The 25845-nt window shown below is 36.0% G+C and overlaps 1 protein-coding gene across 1 annotated transcript in view; it reads right to left on the minus strand.

Annotated features, from left to right (window-relative positions):
• Positions 1-3559: 3559 nt before the first annotated feature.
• The window catches only part of LOC127832594 (vang-like protein 2-B), a 31420-nt gene continuing 9134 nt past the window's right edge, over positions 3560-25845 (minus strand). The window contains 3 exon segments of the mRNA XM_052358114.1: positions 3560-7900; positions 23443-24214; positions 24216-24691. Of these exon segments, the coding sequence (XP_052214074.1) occupies positions 7473-7900; positions 23443-24214; positions 24216-24590 (1575 nt within the window). The 5' untranslated portion in view covers positions 24591-24691 and the 3' untranslated portion in view covers positions 3560-7472.

A 25845-nucleotide genomic window follows, 5' to 3' on the forward strand; every position in this document is an offset into this window, starting at 1 on the left:
GGCCTTGCAAACAGACGCGTGTGGTTTGTGGTTGTGAAATTCAGTAAATTCCCACCAGTTCTGCCCTCCCACTTTCACTTGAAGATAAGCCACTTGTATGTAAGTTGTGCTAATTTGAGACACTATCGACATAATTATATGCCACTTAGTAACTATTATCCTATAACCTATAATTTCTCCTTTGTTAAATTTGGTAACCATATCTTACGTTCATCTTCACTGAGTATAGAATACGTAGACGCATATAAAGGTCAAGAGTGTGTTTTCTTCGCTTTAGTGCTAATCGATAGTTTGAAATAATCTGCACTGAATCAATGAAGGCGCTAGTCAAAACTGTACCTGCCAAAATCAATTAGTTTGTGTTTAATGACGATGTTTAGCTTTTTGTTTGTTTTATGCATGTACCCTTTCCACTTTTTTGCTACCTACATATAAGTACATACTTAAACTTGTCAAAAATAAAGTAACAATGAGTATTTGCTAAAAGAAATAAATGGTATAACAAAGGTGGTCGTTATTATAACCCCCCCCCCCCCCCCCCAGTAAGTAGCTAAAGCGGTATACCGGTATATTGAAATTTCTATGGACGTCTGCATGGTTTTCCGTCTATCCGTATATACACAATTTCCCGGGGTCGTTCTCCTCCATTTTTCAACGTGTATCATTCACACTTTAAGACATTATTCGTCATGATATACAGATGCGCACCTGCGATTTTTTCATCTCAAGATAGAAATTACTAAAGTTATGACCCCTTTTTCTGAAACTTTCTTTAACATCATATGCTTTGTTTATTTCTTATATAAATTTTGTCTGGAGAACATGTCGGAAACTTACAAATAATTGTCAAATTTAAACTTGTTGTATATGTACATGCATATATCGCGGAAGAGGAATGCGTTGTACAAGAATCGTAACTCTTGTTCCTTTTTTAGAATTATTGCACTTTGCTAGTGCTGGTACTTAAATTGTTTGTGGTAAGTGGAGCGTATCTCGAAAACTAAGCGGTTTCGGCTTTAAATTCAATAGGTAGGTAATTATGTTATTTCTCTTTGTATATTTCTGTATTGAAATTGCGCAACGAGCAATTCTTAAAAGCTGTTACATGTATCAACTTAGAACTTAATAGGTAGGCTTATCTAATTGAGAGGATGCGAAGTAAACAAGAGCCATAACTATTGCTTCCATATTTTAAGAGTTATTTAACTTTATAGTTTTTTATATTCAAATTGTGTCAGGAGCATAACTTGAACAAATGGAATCAACATCGAAATATACATACCGTAGGAAGATTTCAATGAGAGGGGATGTCGTGTATCAGAACCGTTGCTTCTGCTTTCATAATTTTACAGCGAATGTCCTTTGTTCATGCAAAAATTGTATGAACGTCATGTCTTGACTCCAACATGAGGCTTCAAGATGAAACTTCAGTTTAAATACCTGTTACTCGTGAATTCGATTTCATTGCTGTGTGCAAAACATGTAGCACGGTTAAATAATTTTACTCTTTCTTTTGATTGCGTCACGAACCAAATAACTTGATTATTAGTAATAAAGCTTAAACGATTCACACCGAAAACTGTTTTGATGTTTTGGTTAAAATTGCAAGACTTATTCTGCCTTGCACATTTCTTAGCTTGCTTTCTCTGAAATGCAAGGAAACCATTTGTTCCAGCACTTACCCACGACTTAGTCAGGTAATAAAAACAACCGTTTCATAAGAATTTAAATTCTCGAGTGTGGGTAATTTCGAATCTACTCGTACATTACAATAGTTTACAAGATAAGTATTGATGCAAAGCATCAAAGGGCGTCGGGAATTTCAGTGTAAAAGGCACTCAATGAAGTTAATGGAACGATTTTTTTCCTACTGTAAATATTAATATATTGGCCGATTATTTTAATCAAAATAGAAAAAGATACTGGTATAACCATTATCTATGATTTTGTGTTATAACCCTTAAATAACCATTATCTATGTTGTTGTGTTATAACCCCCAAATAACCATTATCTATGATTTTGTATTGTAACCCCTAAATATTCCGTAGTTTATTTTATTAACATTGGTTTCCTTTTTTACTAGCATCCATGTGCAATTTTCATAAATGGAAAAGAACTATGTAGGTTTTAAAAAATCTGCTTTATTTCACAAAAAGCGAATTGATAGTGTCACCTGAAAAAGTTCATACCAAAGTGTCCATACCTCCTGGATAGTAATACGTGTCGCGCTTCGCGCTCTATATGTGGTTCTTAAAAAAACTCCGAGGAGTGCTTTACTTTTGGGAAACGGGCTGCTGGGACACAGCTCCTCCTTGATAAGCGGCTGCTTCCTTTATCACAACTCATTGTTACAATCAATAATACGTGTCGCGCTTCGCGCTCTATATGTGGTAGGGATAGTACTTAAGGCCTATGATAGACAACCAAAAACAACAACAAATATACATGCAAAATAGATGTGTTGTTTGCATTTATTTGTTAATATAAAAACACGTGTATTTTTTTATAAGACATTTAAGAGATGTAAGAAATTTTAATTAACGTTGTCACCACGCGGCATCCATTAATTTTAATAAAAATGTGCAACGTTGTATTTAGGTCGCATTAAAACGCAGTATTTGTAAATTCTATTCTAATAACATGGTTTATCTGACACAATTTGAATGCCGGTAATAAATAATGAAAACTATGTTTGACACAATAAAGATTTTAGCAATCTCTCCTGGCATCAGTGTAACATATCGCAAGAGAAGATTTATCATTCATCACCGGCTTTGTGGGCGAATACCCATGTAATTATCGCCACTTTCTCGATTACCCTCCTTTGTATCGGGATGGTTTATAATTACACATACGAAGGCCTCCATTCATAGTTTATTGTAATACCATTTTGTGCGATTTTCCGCTTTTCATCTGACAGACGGTAAATTTTCGCCGTTTATTCGCATGCAAAATGAGCATTTATATTGCACTCTTTCCACGAGTGTGTATTTGAGGTTATAAGTTTTCCTAATGTGAATTAAATATTCAAGTCGGTTTGATACAAGTTGGCAGCATAACATTCTAAATATATCAGCCTTGCTCAGGGAAAACGGGGTTTAATTCATTTGCGTAAGTATAGCCCCAGATATTGTTCCTTTCAATAAAGTCCCCTACTTAACGAAAATGCATGGTATGCGAAGTGTCGTCCCCGATAAGCATGTGCAAACTGCACATGCAAAGCCGTTCCGGCACTAACGCACATGCATTAAGCCCCGTTTTCCCAGAGCGAGGCCCATATATAGTTTTCTATTCACTTCCTGCATTAAACTAGATTCACAAAGAATTTCTAGACACACTATGTTTTATATCTCTGCTACAGTTTAATTCAATGCTGGACTACATGTCATTAAAGGTTTCAACAAAAATTCACTCTAAAAAGCGGAAAGCAAGCTTAAGCATTTCAAAGCATAGTCAACAGACATAGGTAAGAGATATTTGTTCATATTTGTTGGGGATTCAATATTACTCAAGTGTGCACACTTAAAAAGAATCCATAGAAAACAAGACCAATACCAGTTACACAAATGTCTACCATTTTATTGACAAAATATTGTACAAAATAAAGATCTACAAAAACAAAATTGCTGAACCTTAGAATTTATCTCAATATTAGTTATTAGTATATAAATTTACTTGTAGAAGCAACATTTATACACAAAAGAATGCAAACAAAATGCATAGTACAAAATACACATTGGCTCAGTTATGTGTAAATACTGGTAAATACAATCAGGGATGGTGATGTTGATGACAAGGAAGAATTTCAATGACATGGCACAGTTTTGGTTAATACAACTTATTATGTATAATTCTTCATTCAAACATATAACCAATGTCATAAGTCTTCTATTCAAGTCCCTTTTATCATGCAGTGTTCAACTGATAAGGAAAACTGTTTAAATGTTGGACCTGTCTTTAGAAAAAAATTATTATTGATTAACTGAATTGACAAATAACCAAAGTAAAATTATGTCAAAAAGTTGTAACACAGAAATGCAATTGTAAGATATTTATTTTCACATGTTATATTTTACTACAGTTTTATAAAAGGGACTTCTGACAAAACAGCTCACACAAATAAATACCACCAGATGGCTCAGCCAGACCAACGCATAAGTCACTCAATATAACAAATATATTTACTATTTGTCAACACAATATGTAGAACACAACTTAATTGTATAAAAGGGTTATGAACACCTATAATTCAAAATCAGTAGGTTAAAACGTATAAATCTTTATCTTAGTATATAGTCATAAACATTGTGACTTGCATGGTGCAGTTTCAATACAACCAACATTACAGCTGTGCAAGTCTTTAGTTTTTAACAGGCCTCAAAGAGCTTGCATTGTTATGTGGAAAGTTATGGCTTTTCACTAAAAGATAAAAAATATAGCTTTAGATTTTCTTGAAAATAGGGATTTAGCCAGATTGGAAAAGGTAAAGCATTCATTTAGCATTTACTCATTAGGTATGCTAGTTATTAATATAATTTGATGCTTATACCAAGAAATACTGAAAGTTAATCTCATAATCATCAACAGTCAATTAAAACATGTGTGTGTAATTAAAAGAACATCCACAAAAAGAGGGAAAATAAAGTTTGACTTAGAGTTTGTTTTACAGACTGGGGCATAGAAATGGAAGGGGGCTAAATCCCTATGACTATGTCATGAATACCTTAATGGGAATCAGTTTGTACCCATCATATAAAAATATACATGAGATACATACAGCAGACTGACCAACACATTTTATGTTTGGTTACAAACAACCTGCACATATATGACATTAATTATAAAGCTTGTGTGATAATTCAAACAAAAAACAGCTGTTGTACTGAGAACAATATTTAAAGCACCATTAACACAAAATTAAATACATTTATATGCACATTTATAACTTTGGAAACACATAAAATAAACATTTTTACATAAAAAATACTGAAAATTCAAATATCAAACCCATTTTAATATGGATCTAAATTCCTGGAATATTTAAGAGAATAAAAGAAACAAGAGATTGCCAAGCAATATGGTCCCCTACCGGTGAAACTCCACCATTGTTAGTAAACATATTTTTTTTTTTATTTGTTGCCATAGCAACCATAATTTTTGACGTAGGAACAAAATGAAATGACGTGCATAATCTCCATATTGCCATCTATCCATGTTTCAAGTTTCATGAAAAATATTAAGAACTTTTAAAGTTATCGCAGGATTCAGAAAAGTGTGATGGACTGACTGACAGACAGACAGACTGACAGACGGAGTGCAAACCATAAGTTTCACCGGTAGGGGACAATTAAAGCTTAAGCAAAACGTTAACACAACTAAATGTTTAAGTGGTATTCATATTTTTTTGAATGTTCGATAATTTAGAAAATATGAAACTTATCCATTAAAACAAATACATATCAAGCAAAGACTGGTAGACAAAATTATAAACAATTACACATTTAAATACAGTTGTACAATACTGAATATTTACATACACAAACACTTCATGATCTTAGATCAGAAACTATTACAGAATTCTGTTAACAAACTTGGAAAATAAACAAAAACAGAACATTGTTCACAGTCAAATTAGTCTGTTATTAGTGTTCTGAGAAAACTGGGCATAATGCATGTGCGTAACGTGTCGTCCCAGATTAGCCTGTGCAGTCCGCACAGGCTAATCGGGGACGACACTTTCCGCCTAAATTGGATTTTTGCAAAGAAGAGACTTCATTTAAATGAAAAATGTCATAAAAGCGAGTGTCCTTCCTGATTAGCCTGTGCGGACTGCACAGGCTAATCTGGGACGACACTTGACGCACATGCATTAAGCCCAGTTTTCTCAGAACACAACTCTAATTAGCAGTGCCATTACAGGCTTATGATGTTGTTGGAGAAAGAACAGGATCTCCATACGTTATATTGACCTACCTCAAGTTCTTTTCAGTTATGGCAGATACGTTTTTAAACATAACTCCTTTATAAACAATTTCAAATTTACACATATGCAATTAATAATTATATAAATGAGATATAAAGACATTTTATATATAAATTTATTAACCTTGTTTTTTTAAATACTACATTAATGATCAAAATCTCTCAGCCCCCCCCCCCCCCAAAAAAAACACATTCAATTAACATTTTGAATGATTAACTCATTACTTAAGAAAAGCACATATGAATTTATTTGGTTCAAAAATGAAACCCACGTGTGTTTTTTTTTAAAGCTTTATAATTTAGTATGCATTGAAACTCATGAAAAATACTTAAAAGCTAGAGTGCTCCCGGACAATCAGCAAGGTTGTGTTCACTCTTTGTAGATAAGAATACATGCTCAGTGTTAGCTGTATCATCTGGGTCAACAACCAATATAGGTAATCCATTTTCTACCAGATTTATTTACATTTTAAATTCATAACCAATTTATGATCAATTCACACTGTGTCCTTTTGTGCTGATTTTTTTTCCAATCAGAATGCCTATGTGTGTTGAAGGAAGAAAACTTCTGATAATTTGGCCATTTAAAACACATTAATGAACACAATTTCCAATAAGCCCATAAAATTATTTCTTTTCAGGATTACATCGATTACGATGAGGAATAACTTTAATTGATTTTTTGTTATAAAATTGACTTCAAATCAACAATTATACATTTATTACATTAATGTAACCTGAACACTTTTCAGCTTTATCAGCCAGGGGTAGGACAGTTGTGTATTTCTTTCACAAGGAAATTTTTTGTCATGTAAAAACATCTATTACTTTAATGGGTTGATTTCATAATGCTTATCATTAGAAAATGCTCTTTAAAAACATAATAACCATACAATTTATCTGGACAAAACTGAATTTAATGAAGCAGGAGTCCTTTATTTGCTTCTACAAAACATTCATCAACCAGAACTGTTAAAAAGTGAGACAAGGGTCATTATTCTGCATGGATCCTTTTACCCTACATGTATACACATTTAATTCACACAGGGGAGGTTGCACATATACTTCCTCACATATTGATGTATGCACTCAATACTTGGAAACATTATGCTGGCTGCCCCAGAGAAACTTTATCATATTCAAGGAAAGAAGGTGCTGCACTATGCAAAATTTTACTGAAAAATCACAACTGGTTCACAAATATCATTACATGAAATTACAACACAACCAAATAAAACACATAATGCAAAACATATTCACTTGACTTTCTTATCTTTCACCATATATAACTGGCATCTAAGAAACATCTATACAGATAAGTACAAAAACAAATATTGTGCATCATTCCTCATTATTTTTCAGTTTGAATTCAAAGATGATAAACCAATTAATATAAAACATGTACCTGTATATATACATCAAACGATATAACTGTACACAACCACACTACAATAGGTTACTGGTATTATGCTTGCTACTCCCAACATCGCTATACAGATGTCTCTGAACTCAACTTGAGAACAAATTTATTCGACTTTGGATCTATCACCTCCTCAGTCAGGTTAAAGTGTGGCAACTTTCGCACAGAACACAGCAAGGACACATCATTCTGTCTCAACTGAAACACAAAGTTATGCTCAATTTCCCTCGTAAGCAACTGGTCGCACACAAGCACCCAATTCTGAGTGTCCCTGTAATCCTTTGCGTTCATTATGACCACTCCCTGATACATGTAGCGCTCTACGAACGACTTAGCGCTCATGTCGTGACTGATGCATGTCGCCAGGTGCTGTAGCACAGATTCCATCGTGTAGCGGGGCTGTTGTCGGGTAACACGCAGGTACTTCTGGAGTGGTCGAGCCATTGATGGGAACACGGCTTGGGCTGCTTCCTGAGGATCCATTGGCACTGCTGGACCTGAAACAATAATTTGAAAATAAAAGGAAGAAGAATTGAGGGAAGAAAATATACTTTAAATAATTTATTTTTTATTCAAGAAAAAAAATGACCAGCATTCTGGAAAAATTGGGCCTAATGCATGTTCATAAAGTGAGGTCCCAGATTAACATGTGCAGTAAGAACAGATCAATCATGAGTGATAATTTCAGCCTAGACTGGATTGTCGTTTAGAAGAGACTTTCTGTAAACGAAAATTTTTCATAAAACCTGAAAAATCTGTCCCTGATTTGCCAGTGGGGACTGCACTTTCCTCCCCTGCTTTCATTCCAATTTTCCCAGACTGCATCTCACATGTACATGTTTATTAACTATGCATACACCACAGAACCAGTGGGTAAATGCAAAAAATATTCTAAGTACATGGGAGTCAGCAAATTATTATACGGTAGGACCGACAAAACCAAAAAAAATATGATCCCTGATTATACTGTATCCGATATAAATCTGCAATAACTTAAATGATTAATTTGGGGGTTGCTCTGCGAAAAGAGGGTTTATGTATGTGCAAAAAAGGGTCGTCCCAGACTAACCTGTCCAGTCTGCACAGGCTTGTCATAGATAAAACTACCACTTTTTGGTTAAAATGAAGTTCTTCCTTCAGCCAAACTTCACTTTAGGCACTTAGTGTTGTACCTGATGAGCTTTTGCGGACTGCACAGGCTTATCTGGGACGACATTTTGATGCACATGAATTAAGCCATGTTTTTCTGGAACCAGGCATAATTATTCCATCACAGCTTAACAGTTCTTCTACCAGGGCGCTACATTTACTTTTAAACCAGTTTGCCCTATTTGGTTACTACTTTCAACCTATACTCAGGGTGACCTAAAAACTTCAATTACAGTAAAAATTGCGATTTTAAATTCAATCATTTAAATTGCTGACTTGTGGGGGGGGGGGGGGGGGGGGGCAATGATCTTAAAATGAGTCGGACATTTAGGACAAAAAAAAACCATTTTTTTTTTTCCAGATACGTTCCCAACATAAAATAAAATTCTGACATGTGTAATACACATCATCAAAAGTCAACATCTCTGGTTCACATACATCTCTGCTACAGTAGGAAGAAAATTAATGATCTCATCATACCTTATCATCAAATAATCATACTCTATCATCAAGAGAAACACACAGGTGAGCAGGTTAGATAGTAGTTTGATTAATCATTTCCAAGAAATATAGGCATTGGTTGGGTTTGTGTTTATTTCTGGGACTGGTGTTATATGCTATAATTAATACTTTTTGCTCTACATTGAACAAAACCTTTAATATTTGAATTATATGAGATAGTTTTTTAAATATAAACAATCGTGCAAGATGACCAATAGGGAATACATGTAAAAATACATGTTCTGCAATATGAAATCATTTTCATTATTTATATTCTGCAAGCAAGACGACATTGACATTGTTAGTTCTGGAATTAACTATCATTTACATTTTTTATTGCACGAAAGTTTAATTTCTGATTTATTTGCATTGGTTACATTAAGGCTTGTTAATTTACGAGATAAAAACTGTGAATAGCAGTAACCTGTGCATACCTCAATTCCCCATTAACAGAATATCCACATTTGAGTGCACCAGTATGGGTGCTGTGACAGATTCTCCACAAACTAATCAATTATGAACTGAGTTTCACATTCATAATTGAAAAAAATTGTTTTGACTTTAAAATAAATCAGTAGTCTTAATTTGCACCATGTTCAGCTTAAACCTATTTATTTTACCTAAGGCTTATTTGAAATGTGTTTGAGACCATTTCCTGGGATTTGCATCAGTACTTGGTGTCTAATGGCCTTGGGTAGATCTAACCAAGAGGGCCAAGATGGCCCTAGTTCGCTCACCTGAGAGGAGTCGGTTCATTCAATCTTTACCTTATGTCAAACTTGACCTAGATATTGACCAGACAACCATCCTGGTCAAGTTTCATCATTATTGAACCAGTCAAACTTGACCTAGATATTGACCAGACAACCATCCTGGTCAAGTTTCATCATTATTGAACCAAAACTCTGGCGTAGGGAGTGTTTTTGTTTTTGTAAGATTTGAAATGGTGACCTATATTTTGAGTTGACCCCCTTACCAAACATCAAACTTTGCTTACAAGGATTTTGTATAATATAATGAAAATTTGGACAATCTAAGGGCAATAATTATGGCATTAATTATGTGATTTTGCTCATCATCAAACTTGACTGAGATCTTTCAGCAACTTTGATAAAGAATGCTTGAGATTTGTGAATGCTGGAGTGTTTACAAACCAAATGTGGACGGACAGACAGGGGACAAAGACCAATCCTAAAACCTCACCTGAGCAATCAGGTGAGCTAAAAAGTGTGTTTCACTGATCTGAGCCATTTTCCAACTTGTCCAACAAAGTTTCACGATGATTAGGCAAAATATGTGACTTTTATAGTGTTCGATCACAAGGTTTCTCTCTATATAGGGAAAAATGCCCCACCCACCTGGCAGCCATGTTTATTGACCCATCGGGACCATTTGCAAACTCATCTGAGATATATATAAAACCAATCTTTTAACCAAGTTTCATGATGATTGGGCAAAAAATGTGACCTCTAGAGTGTTCACAAGCTTTTTTTTACTGTATAAATATAAGAAAACTGCCCCCCCCCCTCCGGCAGCCATGTTATTCAACTGACCGGAACCATTTTCCAACTCAACTCTCATATCATGGAAACAAATGTTCTGACCAAATTTCATGAAAATTGGGCAAAAAATGTGACTTCTAGAGTGTTCATGCAGACCCCAAGTTCAAGGTCATGGTCACAGGTGTAAAATTTTGTGCGTATGGAAAGGCCTTGTCCATATACATGTACACATGCATACCAAATATGAAGGTTATATCTCAAGGGACATAGAAGTTATGAGCATTTTTCGAAACCTAAACGCAATGTGTGACGGAAAGACGGACAGACAGACAGACAGACGACAGTCCGATCACTATATGCCCCTTTTCTTCGAAAGGGGGCATAAAAACATCCAACCTCGAATAACAATTAACACATAAATGATACACACAGACTACACTGTATTATTATGAAAACATTAATAATCAAAGGGGAGTAACTACTGTAAACTTAAATGCAATATTTAGAAGAGTTGTCTCGTATGTTACATGACCTTAATTCAGGATTGTTTACAAGTCTATTTACTATATAAATATAAGGAAAACTGCCCCGTCACCCTGGCAACCATCTTTTTCAACGGACCAGAACCATTTTCAAACTTAACTCATGTATCTAGGAAACAAATGTTCAGACAAAATTTTATGAAAATTGGGCCAAAAATGTGACTTCTTAAGTGTTGACATGTTTTCACTATATACATAGAGAAAAATGCCCCGCCCACTTGCAGCCATGTTTTTTCACCGATCTGGACCATTTTCGAACTTGTCCAAGAAATCAATAAAACCAATGTTTTGACCAACTTTCATGATGATTGGGCAAAAATTGTGACTTCCAGAGTGTTTACAAGGTTTCTCTATAGCCAAATAAGGAAAACTGCCCCGCTCACTGGCGGCCATGTTTTTCAACATACCGGAACCACTTTTAAACTCAACCAACATATCATCAAGACAAACAATTTGACAAAGTTACAAGAAGATTGGGCATGAATTGTGACTTCTACAGTGTTTACAAGTTTTTTTCTTTTTTTTGACCTAGTGACCTATTTTTTGACCTGGCACGACCCAGTTTCAAACTCGACCGAGATTTCATTCGGACGAAGCTTCTGACCAAGTTTCATTAATATCGGACAATAAATGTGGCCTCTAGAGTGTTTACAAACAAATGTTAACGGATTGACGGACGACAGACAAAGACCGGTCACAAAAGCTCACCTGAGCAATCAGGTGAGCTCAAAATGCTCCCTCAGTGGGGTTCGAACCTGTGACCACCCGGTTGTTGCATCATGAGTTCAGTGCTCATTGCATATAGCTATTTTCACTTGGCTTCTGAGCAGTAGTGTCAACTGCTTATGTTATGTTTTAGTTCTTCAAGGTACACCACTTACCAATTGTTCTTTAAACCCTTTCCCACTCATGAGAAGCAAAGTGAAAATGGCTATGTGCAAACAGCATTAAACCAGAACAGCCTACGAATAACTCACAGTCTGTTCAGTTTTTATGGTGTTTGCTGCTCATCAGTATATAAGGGTAGGAAATGAAGCCCTTAAAATTGAAACTAGTAAGAAAGGTCTTTAATTATATTTAAGCTTCTACGGGACTACAAATGCGTCAAAATACGTATCTAACTGGTAACAGGTTAAACATTTCCCAATTAGAAATGCTAATACCTATGACTATAAGTCATGTTGTACATGATAATGTCACAACTGTGGTATGCCAAACATATCAACTGTTATTTTAACACTTGAGACTACAGAGTACTATAACAGCAATGTTTTGAATGCAGCTTCCCTCTCTTGGTAGTGAGTCAGCCCAAAGAAAGCAGGAAAGGCAGAAATAATGGAAAATCCATGGGGAGCCAATTCCAGCTAATGACTCGCTGGAAATAACAAGACAACTCCACTATCTCTCATCATGCAATATACCTCCTCTATTATATTGTAGATGAGCATTTTCGTAATATAATGTATGTTTCCAATTAAAACTTCAACAAAACTGCATGGTATATAAATAGTTTTAAGTGCATAATATTTTGAGGCATAATCCACTTTTAAAATGGTTAAGTCAGACAGTATTATATGGCATAAATGCATCTTTGTATGCACTTCAATTTCAGTATTTCACTAGCGGTTCATAAATTTAATATTGAAATAAAGTATGCAGACAACATTTATTGTAAATTTCAATTAACAAATTAAATGTTTGAAACCAAATTAAGTAGTAACAGCATGTACATGTATTGTGAATTAATTCTACTACGCTTTGAGGCTGGAGCTAAACAAATCTGAAATACATGTAGAAGCCTAAACGCATGTTATTTAGAAAATGTTGATTCGTGTTAAAATAAGATTTTAGTAGTCATAGTGAATATTGGCTACTGTAAGTGCTTCAATGTAACACAGACACTTGCTGATATGAATCTAATGCTAATTTATTCACCGAAATAAATGCACACTACAACAGCTGTATTCATTATATGATAATGTCACAGACTTCTTTATGTTGTTCTAATAAGGAACTATTGATTCCCCCAGAAAATATGTAAATGAATTACTTCCTGGTATGCTTAACACTATCAGAACTTGCTTGTTAAGGAACATGTGACTGTCTTGTATTGCTGTGACAATATTGTATGTGTGACAATATTGTATGTGTGACAATATTGTATGTGTGACAATATTGTATGTGTGACAATATTGTATGTGTGACAATATTGTATGTGTGACAAGAGTCACACAACTAAAATTCTCTGGTACCGATCAACAGCCCACAGTGCGATATCTATTTGTGTAACAATATTGAACACCCTCCACTTTGAAAACTATCTACATTGTACCGATACTGGTGGCTAACAATATACTTTTAAAGTAATGTCCACTAAATAAGGACAAAGGTTTCTCTAATATAAACTATGTAACAGTAAAACTGGAAATGGTTTCAAAAGATTTACAAAATAATAAAACATGAAGAACTGTTGAAATTAAGATCCATAGATTGGTATCATACAATTTAAAACTTTATTTATAATATTATTAACAATTCCAACCTTAAACCTTAAAATGCAAACAACAATTTACAACATGTGTCTTTACAATAAAATGGAGCAACCCCTTTAGACCCCTTTGTGAAAACATTTTTTAGCTTGTCACCTTTGATAAAATTCTTTAGCTTCCATTTCTTCACACCTGGATCAATTTGGAGGGAAAATGCTCTTTACATTCATCGATTTGCCCTCAAAGAAAACATTTAAGAAACACTTGAAATATTTCCAGATGCAATAAAAAACAGTGTCAGTGTCAAATCAAACAGAAATTGATTTTAAATTGGTCTTCAATTACCTATGCAATTAAATAGACAAGTTTGACTTGGGCCATAAAGACATTGTGAAAAATTGTCAACAATTATCTTTATCAATAAACGAAAAACAGCTATATACATTTTCCTTAAGATTGAGTATTTGATGAACAATTTTAAACAAAAAGGTTACTTAGGCCTAAAAAAATAACATGAGTGTTTCAGGTTACGGGCTCAAAAAAATTAGGGTTGGTAGGTCGGGATTTTTTTTTTTTTTTTGTATTTCTTTTGTAGGATCTGATATTTATTTTCCAAAGCTTCTTATTTATGGAAAAAAATAAAAACCAAGAAAAACAGAATTTAAATTCAGAATTGCAAAAATGCGAGAGTGACAATCATTACCAGTAATTTGATTGCTATTTTCGTTTAACAACTCTGTATTTTACATGGAAATCAATCAGATGAAGAAGACTGATTTAACTTTGTAGTTAAATACATGTAGATTTTTTGATTCTTTGATACAAACTTTGTAGCGCAGAGAACATTGAATTCTGTTGATTTCGGTTCAAAATTTCTATTGTATTTTTTTACCCAATCACATCTCGAATAATTTGAGATTTCCTCTTAATTAATTTCAAATCAAACACGCCGTATCTTTATTGTTACCATCTTTTAGTTGAGTAATTATTAAAACAGTCATTGTACTGTATACTGATTCAAGATAGCATCTGGACAGAACTGATAATGTGTGGGGCGTTATGAAAACACGCATAGCACGTCTACTGACCTATTGTGTAGACTGCTGTCTGCAGTGTTTGGACAAAAGAGATTAACGTGTGTGAATGCAACTCTGCCGATTTTGTCCATAATTATCGGTAATACATTGTTTTGATGTCATTATTTTAATCAATACTTTTGCTGTCTAAATCACGGCCGAATAATGTAAAACGCGATTAAAAAAAAAATAATTGAATTTAATTGATTATTTTATATAAAAAAAAATGCAGTTGGGGGTAAACTGACACGGTCAGTCGGGTAACCTGAAACAAACATGTTTTTTTCTTAGGCCTTAGTAAAAATCAACATATTTTATTTTAAACAAACATTATTATACCAGCAATAAATAGAAAATTGTAAATCCCCTAACATACATTTATCTAAAAAAGTAAACAACAATTTTCTATGTTGAACAACTTAATCAAATGGTTTCAATACAAACAATTTTAATATAAGTAATACTAACACCCATGATGAATGTATTGATATGCATAAAATTGTCTATAAAAATCCACATCTAATTGATATTGAAATGTACATATTTATAACTAAAATTAAAAAGTTGGCGCAAACCAACAGACCAACAGACTAACCAACCAACAGACAGGGCAAAAACAATATGTCCCCACCTAGAATAGTGGGGGACATAAAAAGCATAGAAAGCATATAATTACAATGTATTTATTCCCTGTAAATACTTTACAACAAACTGGAGCATTTATTCAGGAATTTACTCAGGTAACCAAAATGAATGTATGGGTACACATAATTGTAACATTAAACCCCACATCTGATTGAACATAAAATGTGCACAATTTCAAGAACTCTAACCTAATAAAGTGGTTCAAGTCATTTTGGTTAAAGTAAAGTTTGAGCCACTGGAGCTCTGTTTATTCTATTATAAATATAATTAATGAATTACACAGTATGTGTACATTTTAACTGGTTAAAAGGATACACACAATTACATTTATGTTAAATATATAATACAAACATTCACTAAGCTTGTCATGAAAAGAATGGTAAATGTTAATGGAACAGGTACCCAATTTGATTGTTGTCAAGTTTGAATCAATTTCCTATATGCCACATTAACTTTTCAATTATCCATTGAAAAAGTAATGAACAGTCAGCAAAGTAGAAAGGCTTGCATTTTAATGGCAGTCTGACCCAACAATAACTGTAAATAAACAGACATAAAATCTTTACAAATGCTGCGATAAAAGGAATAGAATCCATAAATGTTGTAGAATATCTGCCAATACAGTATACATGTATATTAAACAGATTTTTTAAGCTTTGAGTAACAAACGCAATTATATATACATGTTATATAGTTCTATGTTGAAAATACATGTGAAAACTAAGGCTGCTTTGGTCTATGCTAACCAAGGAGGCAAAATTAAGCCCCAGCCTGGGTCGGTCAACAGCCAGGCAGCCCAGCCTGGGTCGGTCAACAGCCAGGCAGCCCAGCCTGGGTCGGTCAACAGCCAGGCAGCCCAGCCTGGGTCGGTCAACAGCCAGGCAGCCCAGCCTGGGTCGGTCAACAGCCAGGCAGCCCAGCCTGGGTTGGTCAACAGCCAGGCAGCCCAGCCTGGGTCGGTCAACAGCTAGGCAGCCCAACCTGGGTCGGTCAACAGCTAGGCAGCCCAGCCTGGGTCGGTCAACAGCCAGGCAGCCCAGCCTGGGTCGGTCAACAGCCAGGCAGCCCAGCCTGGGTCGGTCAACAGCCAGGCAGCCCAGCCTGGGTCGGTCAACAGCCAGGCAGCCCAGCCTGGGTCGGTCAACAGCTAGGCAGCCCAACCTGGGTCGGTCAACAGCCAGGCAGCCCAGCCTGGGTCGGTCAACAGCCAGGCAGCCCAGCCTGGGTCGGTCAACAGCCAGGCAGCCTTGACCTGGGCTAACAGATACTGTTATTGAAGTGTCATAGAAAACAAGAGATGTGTTTGTCAGAAACACAATGCCCCCTACTGCACGGCTTTGAAGCCATATATAAGACCTTTGACCTTGAAGAATGACCTTGACCTTTCACCACTCAAAATGTGAAGCTCCATGAGATACACATGCATGCCAAATATCAAGTTGATATCTTCAATATTGCAAAAGTTATGACCAAGGTTATAGTTTTGGGTCAGGGACACACACAATTACATACAATGAACTAGAAATGGCGCGGCAGAGGCCGACGCGTATCCCCCCACCGCATATTTGACCCAGGGGCGCCCCAGGGTTGGTAATGGGGCCATGCATAGGTTAGATTGACTGTATTGTCAAAAGAGAGATTAAGTATGCAGGGTTTTTTTTCCACTTTTTGGGAAGATAGCCCATGGCTTTGGAATTGGGAATTTTATCGGCATTTTCATGAAATTGGGAAAATAAATTCATTAGCCTTTTTCTCCACACGAAAAGTCCACTGATTAGGGAAATACTAAATTTGATTTAACTCTTTATAATCATTCAAATTAAAAGTAAAAAATCATATAATATTTTGTTAGATGTAATTGAATTAAAATTGAGATAAAATACACATAAGACTTCTTTCTAGAAAAAAAAAAAAAAAAAAATATTTTTTTTTTTTTTTTTTTTTGGAAATTGGGAATTTTTTGCCACATTTTGGGAAAAAAGTATACTTTTTGGGATTGGGAACATAGCCGAATTTCGGCTATAAAATCGGGCCAAAAAAAACCCTGGTATGAATTTGAAGTAAATCGGTGTAGAAATGAAGAAATTATAGTAAAAGGCAATTTTGGGTGGGCGTAAGAATACATTAAAGCAGCACTTTATACAGGGTTTTACTATAGTCATATATGAAAAAATGCCCCACCCCCTAGCGGCCATGTTTTCGAACCTCCTGGCATCATTTTCAAACTCGTCCAATATATCATTGGGATGAATGTTCTGACCAAGTTTCATGAAGATCAGACAATAAATGTGGCCTCTAGAGTGTTAACAAGATTTTAATATAGCCATATATAGCCATATAAGGAAAAATGCCCCGCCCCTTGACAGCCATGTTTTTCAAGCAAACGTAACCATTTTCAAACTCATCCAAGATATCATTAAGACCAATCTTCTGACCAAATTTCATGAAGATTGGACATTAAATGTGGCAAGGCAAATCAGGGGTTGAAGAATCCACTCGACTGCTCGCATATGCGAGTGAAGTTGACGGTCGGGCGAGTAAAATTTGTTAAATACTCGACCGACCGGGCGAGTGCTGTTTTTCAAGTTGAGAAATATAAATTCAGTTCCAGAACTCCTTCCACATCGATACAAATTGCAAACAATTTTACGAACGAACAAAACATACGTTACATTGTAAGTACACAAAGAAACTGCACCTTTCGTTTTGACAATGAAAAATGAAGTCACGGGCACAGTAAAAATAATTCTCAAAATCGGCTGCGCTCTTTTCGTTGTTGTCAGTGCTCTTAGCTTATCGATTAAAAGTGAATAAAACTGTTAAATATATTGGTCATTCCGTTAATTTTAATGTAAATATCAATAAAACAATAATACATCACTCGTTGATTATAATTCTTCTTATATTTAATTAAAAATAAACAGAAAACAAGGGACAAAATTGTCACAAAACCAGGTTTTCATTGTGAAAAAAAAATCTGATAAAGGGAGAAAAGTCAAACTGAACTTTTGAAATGAACAAACAAAATTAACCCCCTTTGTAAGTTTGTTCTTTTTTTAAATCTATTTTTAGTCGTGGCGACCTTGACATTGGAGATATTGACGTGATTCTTTCGTGCGACACACCGTCCCATGATGGTGAACAAATGTGCCAAATGATTTTAAAATCTCACAATGAATGACATAGTTATGGCCAGGACAAGCTCATTTATGGCCATTTTTGACCTTTGAACTCAAAGTGTGACCTTGACCTTGGAGATATCGACGTAATTATTTCGCGCGACACACCGTCCAATGATGGTGAACAAATGTGCCAAACGATTTTAAAATCTGACAATGAACGAAATAGTTAAGGCCCGGACAAGCTTGTTCCGCCCGCCCGCCAGCCCGCCCGCATTCGCCAATCTAATAACCGGTTTTTTCCTTCGGAAAACCTGGTTAAAAATAATTATTAATAAACAGAAAAATTCCGAATTTGGCAATCAGAAGCCTTAGGCAAAATTTACCATATTGTAACCGTTTGTCAATCAAGCGTGTCTTTCAGTAAAAGTTCGTCTGAAATATTAAAATGGAAAAGGGTTCTAGTTTTAAAAATCTGCAAGGTGGTGGCGACAGGGAACAGAGAGAATTAGAACGGACCTCAAAACAAGAAGCGGAAAGAATTGAGAAAAGGAAAGAGGTGCAGAAAACGTAAGGAAAGCAAATATAATCCATCAGATAATGTAGATAATTTGTTTGCAGTTTAGTGTCACTATGTTTAGAAGGTTTAGAAGGTTCTGGTTGATCATAACTATAAATATAGATATCTATTTTTTTTAATGCAGGGCGAGTAGATTAAAGTGAAGGGCGAGTGGATTGTCAGGCCTACTCGCCCAGCAGGGCGAGTGGCTCTGGAAAAATTCTTCAACCCCTGGGCAAATATTGACATCGCACAACGGACAAAAGGCGATCACAAAAGCTAGATGAGCTAATGAGTAAAAATCTCTGATCCGGCCCCACCCGAACCCCCATAACTTTTGACCCAGGGGTCAAATCAAAATTCCAAATAGTGCAGGGTCGCACATATGCTCATAGCTACCATGTGTGTAAGTCTCAAGGTTCTAGTGCTTATAGTGTAGGAGGAGATATTGTCCAGGACGGACAGACAGACAGGCGCCGGAGATAACCACAATATCCCCACGCTTTTAAGAAAGCGTGGGCAGGGGTGGCGAAATCTCAAAAAACTATACTTGTCCACGGACAGCCATTTAGGAAATTTAACTTGTCCGTTGCTGAACTACACTTGTCCGTAATTGTTTATATAAATTATGAACGCATTTATTGATTAATGTAAAATAATGTGGAATATATCAAAATGAGTATGATTTGCTTGTTTTGTTTATAGTTGTATTTCAATGGTACATTCATTATAGCAGTATATTATAAACAATATAAAGACTTCCTCAAACTTTTAATATTGAAAAGCTAGTGTTATTAAAACATGTGTTGAACATAAGTACATCGTAATCTTAACAAATTAAACTAGTCCAATATGTGGACCTCATCAGACTGAGGCTCTGCACCGCTACTGGTAGCAATTTGATTATCATCAACTGGTAACCATTGAAAATCTGTTAGCCAAGTTTCTTGAAAAGTTCTGGTGCGTTTACTTAGATCATATTTTTATCATAATCTTTCTTAGTTTTTTTAGGAGGTGGACTGCTCAAAGCTTCGGGTTTCTGCTCCGTTGTTGAAGATTAAAAAAAAACAAAATGTTCCATCTTTACCATTAACGTCGTCTTATATAACAAGGTAAACCGTGTTTTGATTATCTTAGTTTGATACTTTTTATTTCTGTCTGATTGTAAAAATAAAGAAACCAGTCTGTACACTATCTAACAGTCGGGCTGAATGTTGAAAATGCGGCATGCTCCAGTCTCTTATAGAATAAGGGAGATCACTGCGCAGGAGAGTGCACGTATTTTAGCTTGATTGCTCCGCAAATAGCACTGTCAATGTAATCGCGTGTCAACTTACGGTTGTAAAACTTAATTACAGCTTTAATAAAATGTTGTTTTTTTGTATACCTGGACCCGACTTAAAAAAAAAAACTTGTTGTCCACGGACAATCAGTTGCCCAGACAAGCAAATGTACGACTCGGGCAACTCGGACATTTGATTTCGCCACCCCTGGTGGGGATAATGAATGAATGAATGACTGGACTGAATGACTGACTGTCTCTCTTAATATTTGTTGGTTGATCTAAAAATGTGACTTTTTATACAATTTAGCACAAGTAAACAATTCTCTTATTATAACTCTATAAAGGAATGTAACTTTGTCTTTATTGTAGTTCAAAAGAAACACAAATACTTTCTGAAAAGTAAACACCAGCTCAAGAGAATTTAGAAATAGAATTTCAATGTATGATAATGCAAGGAAGTACCCCTTAAATGGAAGTGTGATTAAATTACATAATCTCAAAACATTGCTAATGTATTTTAAATTACCTAAGCACACTAAGCATTTACTGTCAAGATAATCCCAATAATCTATCAAAGGGGGTAAGCACTCTCACAAAATCTTGAGTTATGCAGCAAGAATTCTATAAAAGCTCTTTCAAGCTCCAGTTGGCAATAGGCTTGTGATAAAAAAATCTTATTGTATTGAAATTTATGTCCCATTCATGAACACCACAAGACCTACATAACTGCATTCTTTAATTAACACTTTCCATGCTGGGAAATTTGTCGTCTGCTAAAATGTCGTCTGCTGAATTTCTAAAATAAGCATTTTCTTCGATTTTTTTCAAAGAATACTATCAAAATAGCAAAAAGTTTGGATCCTGATTAGACACCACGTTCTGTGGCGTCTCATCAGGATCCAAACTGTTTGCAAAGGCCTTCAAAATTCGGTTCCAGCATTGCTAAGAGTTAATAATAACATGGTTTTATTAAATTAACCTTTACAGATCACTGTCTTTGCCACAATAATACATTGTAGATTAAACAGTGGGCATCAAATTTATCAATTGTTGATTTATATATGTACCAACATTTTACTCTTGATCATTATTGCTTCTAAAAAGTGACCTTGGCTTACGACATAAAAACAGGAATACATAGATTATTATCCAGCTGCCAGTTAATGCTTCCCTTCAAACAATGATCCAATGTAATTTAAGAACAACACCTGAGCAGAGCAAATATTCATTTATTCATCATTAATTCAACTGCTTTGAAACATGAAACCAGAAGCGGTCCTTTTTGTACCTAAAACAATACTTTGACAGGTGGAAATTGTATTCTAATGGTTTTTACCAAATGACTCATGAAACTAATTACCAATAATCAACTGTCTAAAGCTGGTCTTTACATCATGTAGCAGGCAATATTATTATGAACATAATTGTCTTCAATAAAGTTTATTATGAAAAATGATGATTCATAAAATGAAAGATTATGACAATGTCAATCGGTAAAATATATATATATAGCCTAAAAGCAGTGATAAAACTTTTTTAAACAGATGGCTAGCTGTTTGAATGTAAGAATGGTCTTTGATGAAAGATCTACTGAGTAAACTTAGTATTTCAATATTAAACAAGCAAAAAACAACGTGTACAATAGTTCAAATGTTGTTTTTTTTATAGCAGACTGAATCTTTATTCTTTAATTGTTTAATTTATGAAACACACAAAAAATAACAGGGGGATGTTATTAAAGATGTAAATACGATTAGACAAACCACTGCACCTGTTTGTCACATGATAAATAGAAGCCATGCATGCTTAAGACCTAGTCTCACTATGATGCCGATGGAGCCTAGGTGCGTGATCCGGGAACTACCAGGATGAACCGGGGCTCTACCGGGATGAACTGGGGCTCCACCGTGAAAGTATTAAAATGTTTAATACCTCCAGGATGAACCAGGAGTCACTGGGAACGACCGGCGCAGCGCCGCGAACAACCGGGACGGCACCAGGAGCAACCTTACCAGCCATTTTCCTCCTTCTTTATAAAGTACCGGTAAACAGCACTTTCCCAATGACGAAAAAAATACAAATTTCTCAATTGCTGTCCTTTAATTCCCAATTAAAGTTAAAAAAAATAAAAAAATATTTTTTTTTTTTTTTTTTTAAAGCAACATTTAGTTAGTTTCCCTTTGCAGCTCTATAGCTTGAACCTAGGTTTATATAATATTGACAGCTTGAAAACACTTGTTTATCAATTTTAAAGTATTTAGGAGCAAAAAATCAAATACACCAATTTCCCAATTTGAGGTTTTCACGACTCGATTTTTCCTAATTTTGAGGTTTTCACGACTCGATTTTTCCCAATTGGACCGGTACGGGTACTTTTCCCAATTGGACAAGGAAAATCGCTGCTTACCGGGATGGCACCATAGCTCCACCGGGACCCATACAGACCCCGGCAGAGCTACGCAAAGCCCCGGTTGTCGCCAGTGGTGCCCAGGTGGAGCCCCGGTGAATACCGGCAGAGTCCCAGATAGCTATGGTACATAGGTAAATCTGCGCTCTCCGGGACGCCACTGGCATTCACGAGGGCTCCGCCGGGGTATTACCGGCGATGACCAGGGTTAAACCAGGACGTTGCCGGCGCCTGATGCCGGTATTGCCCCGGTGAGTGCCGGCAGAGTAACAGTATACCGCAGCTCTGCCGGCTTTCACCAGGGCTCCATCGGGGATATACCGGCGACAACCAGGGCTCTGCTGGGGCTTCACTGGGATAAACCGTAGCTAGTCCGGGGTTGACTGAGACTCTGCTGGGTTGTTGACCGGGTTCAACTGGGGCGGCACCAGGAAATAGTGTGACCGCGTTAAAAAAATTATACGAATCATCCCAGTTCTCGCCAGTCGACTGGCTTTAGCAAACCCTACCGGCAATAGTGAGACTTGGGCTTTATGGCTAATTCTTTAGGCAAATAACTCAGAAATAAATGGTTTGCTGAACGTAAAAATTGTGTTTTGTGCATGCATACCTTTCTCAGGTATATTTCAGACATGGCTGAACAATTTCTCAGTATTTTATTAAGTTAATTATTTATTACTTAGTAAATTCATTTACAAAATATAATAACATATTTCTTAAATACAAATTCCTTTAATCATTATAAATGAGTACACTATTTCTCACCTGTTTCTTCCTGCATTCGCTTGATGTGTGTAAACGCCTCTTCTGCCGCAGTGAGAAGTCGTGCCCTACGCTTTCTCACCCTTCGTTCGTAATCTTGCTCTTCATAGAATCTGTCATTATGGCTGGCATCCCTGCGTCGTGCTGCGGCTGTAAACATAGCACGGGATCGCGCATTGTTATTTGTTTGCTGCCCACCATCGACGTCATAAAATTTCAGACCACTCATTTTCATAGCATTTTTTTTCATCACGTTTTCCAAGTAGGGGTTGTACACCTGAAAGTCTTTATAGTACTGTTCAAGGATCCACACTGCAGCGCGCTGAATGCTAAGGTTACCAAGAGTGTACGTGTGGCTTTCACCATCTGGAGATCTCACCACGTGGAGCACGTACTGAGGTTGGAGCTGGCGAATGATGAGGAGAATAATAGCGATGTAATGGATGAAGAGCAACGCGTCCACTTGGTGGACAGCAAACTGCACTATATGATAATAGTTTTCCTCCTGCTCTTGCATGATTTTCACGCCATAGAACAGCCAAAAGGCAAATGTAAGTATAAATACGAGGAAGAGGACTACCACTCGAAACACAAACACCCGGGGCATGGTGGCCCTCGGACGATGAAAAAACAAGGCCACAGTCCCTATGAGGAGAATAAGCAATTTGAAGGCCATACTGATAAGCAGTCCTTCACATTCTACGCCACACATTCCTGTCGACCATCCACTGATTTTCAACTTAGGCAAAACCACCATGGCCACCGGGGAAAAAAAAAGCCATCAAACTGATAAGTCCCGCGAATCCTGTAGTAATATACCTACAGCAGTCAATGCCACTAGAAGAATCGTCATCAAATGATTCCTTTGCAAACCTTCGCATATCGTCCATCGAAAATCCAGTCTCACTTGTGTTCCCAGTATAAGCAGTCGTGTTATCGCCCCAATTATCATCCTGGGGCAAAATCTGCACCTCAATTTTTTCACTCTCCGCCACGCGACTGTCCACATCAGACCCATTGCCACCAGGTGGCTGTATGGTGACTGAGCGGTCGTCCCGTATCCGTTCCCCGCTGCGACCCCCGCTGACTGTGATTGGAAGAGCCATGTGGGCGCGTGTGACGGTGGTGGCGGCTGTGATGGCTGCTGCCATGACTACGATGTGATCGATCTGAGCGCTCACTACGACCTGATCTCACCGACTCAGCACCGTCCATTCTCTAATGTTGATGAATCCAAGACTCTTTGTTGAATCTGAATCAAAGATACAATACAAATTCTAAATAATGATTGAATAACCATTATTACTTTAATTAATTTCTGTTAATGATTTAAAATAAATTTTTACTTACTTAGTAATTAAATGCAAAAAAGACAGCTTGACAGGAATTAAACCTACAGGTCTATATCACAATTAAAATAAGGCCAAAAAGTTAATATGAAAACAAGAGATGTGTTTGTCAGAAACACAATGACCCCTACTAGTCTGCGCCCCTTTGATTTTGTTTTTTGGACCCTTGACCTTGAAGGATGACCTCGATTTTGACAAATAGCACTCAAAATGTGCAGCTCCATGAGATACTCATGCATGCCAAATATCCAAGTGCTATCTGAAGGGACATAGAAGTTACATGTAGGAGCTTTTTTTGAAACCTAAATGCAAAGTGTGACGGAATGACGGACGGAGGCTCCGATCACTATATGCCCTCCTTCGGGGGCATAAAAAATGTAATCTCTAGCTTAAGTCAGGAGGCAATCAAAACATGACTTTACCATCAGAAATAATCTGAAAATATGTACACCAGGTGCAAAAAATATGGAATGGGCATTTGTTTTTTCAATCCAACAACTTAAGCAGCAGTGTCTCTTAACAGTCATGTATTGTTATAAAATAAACATATGGTAATTACCATAATGCAGCTATCTGATAACAGATAAAGTTGCAAAAAAGAGTGTCCCTGTCTAAATCATATTGCATTTCTGAAACAATGACATAAAAAAATCTAAATTAGCTTTTAAACATTACATTTCTTGATGTAACGTCAGTATACACGTCACTTAAATTATGTTAGTCCAATTTAGCAGGAAATTTATCATTATTAAATTTAAAAAATATGGATTTATTAGTCTACAAAAAGGTCTTTTTTAAGGATCAGGGCAAAGGACCTAAGGGTTCAATTTTGGAGTAAAATAGAAAAAGAAAACTTAATTTGGGGATAAATGTTACTGATAGGAGAATTGAATTTTCATGTGTATATATATATTACATTTGGGGAAAACTGCATGAATTGACAGAAACTTTCTGAGGGAAATACAACCTGTATTAGGCTACATCTATAGAGTTAAACAAGAGATGTGTTTGTCAGAAACACAAAGCCTTCTACTGTGCCGCTTTGATTTATTTATTC

This window comes from Dreissena polymorpha, chromosome 5, assembly GCF_020536995.1.
Source record: "Dreissena polymorpha isolate Duluth1 chromosome 5, UMN_Dpol_1.0, whole genome shotgun sequence".
Taxonomy (NCBI): Eukaryota; Metazoa; Mollusca; class Bivalvia; order Myida; family Dreissenidae; genus Dreissena; species Dreissena polymorpha.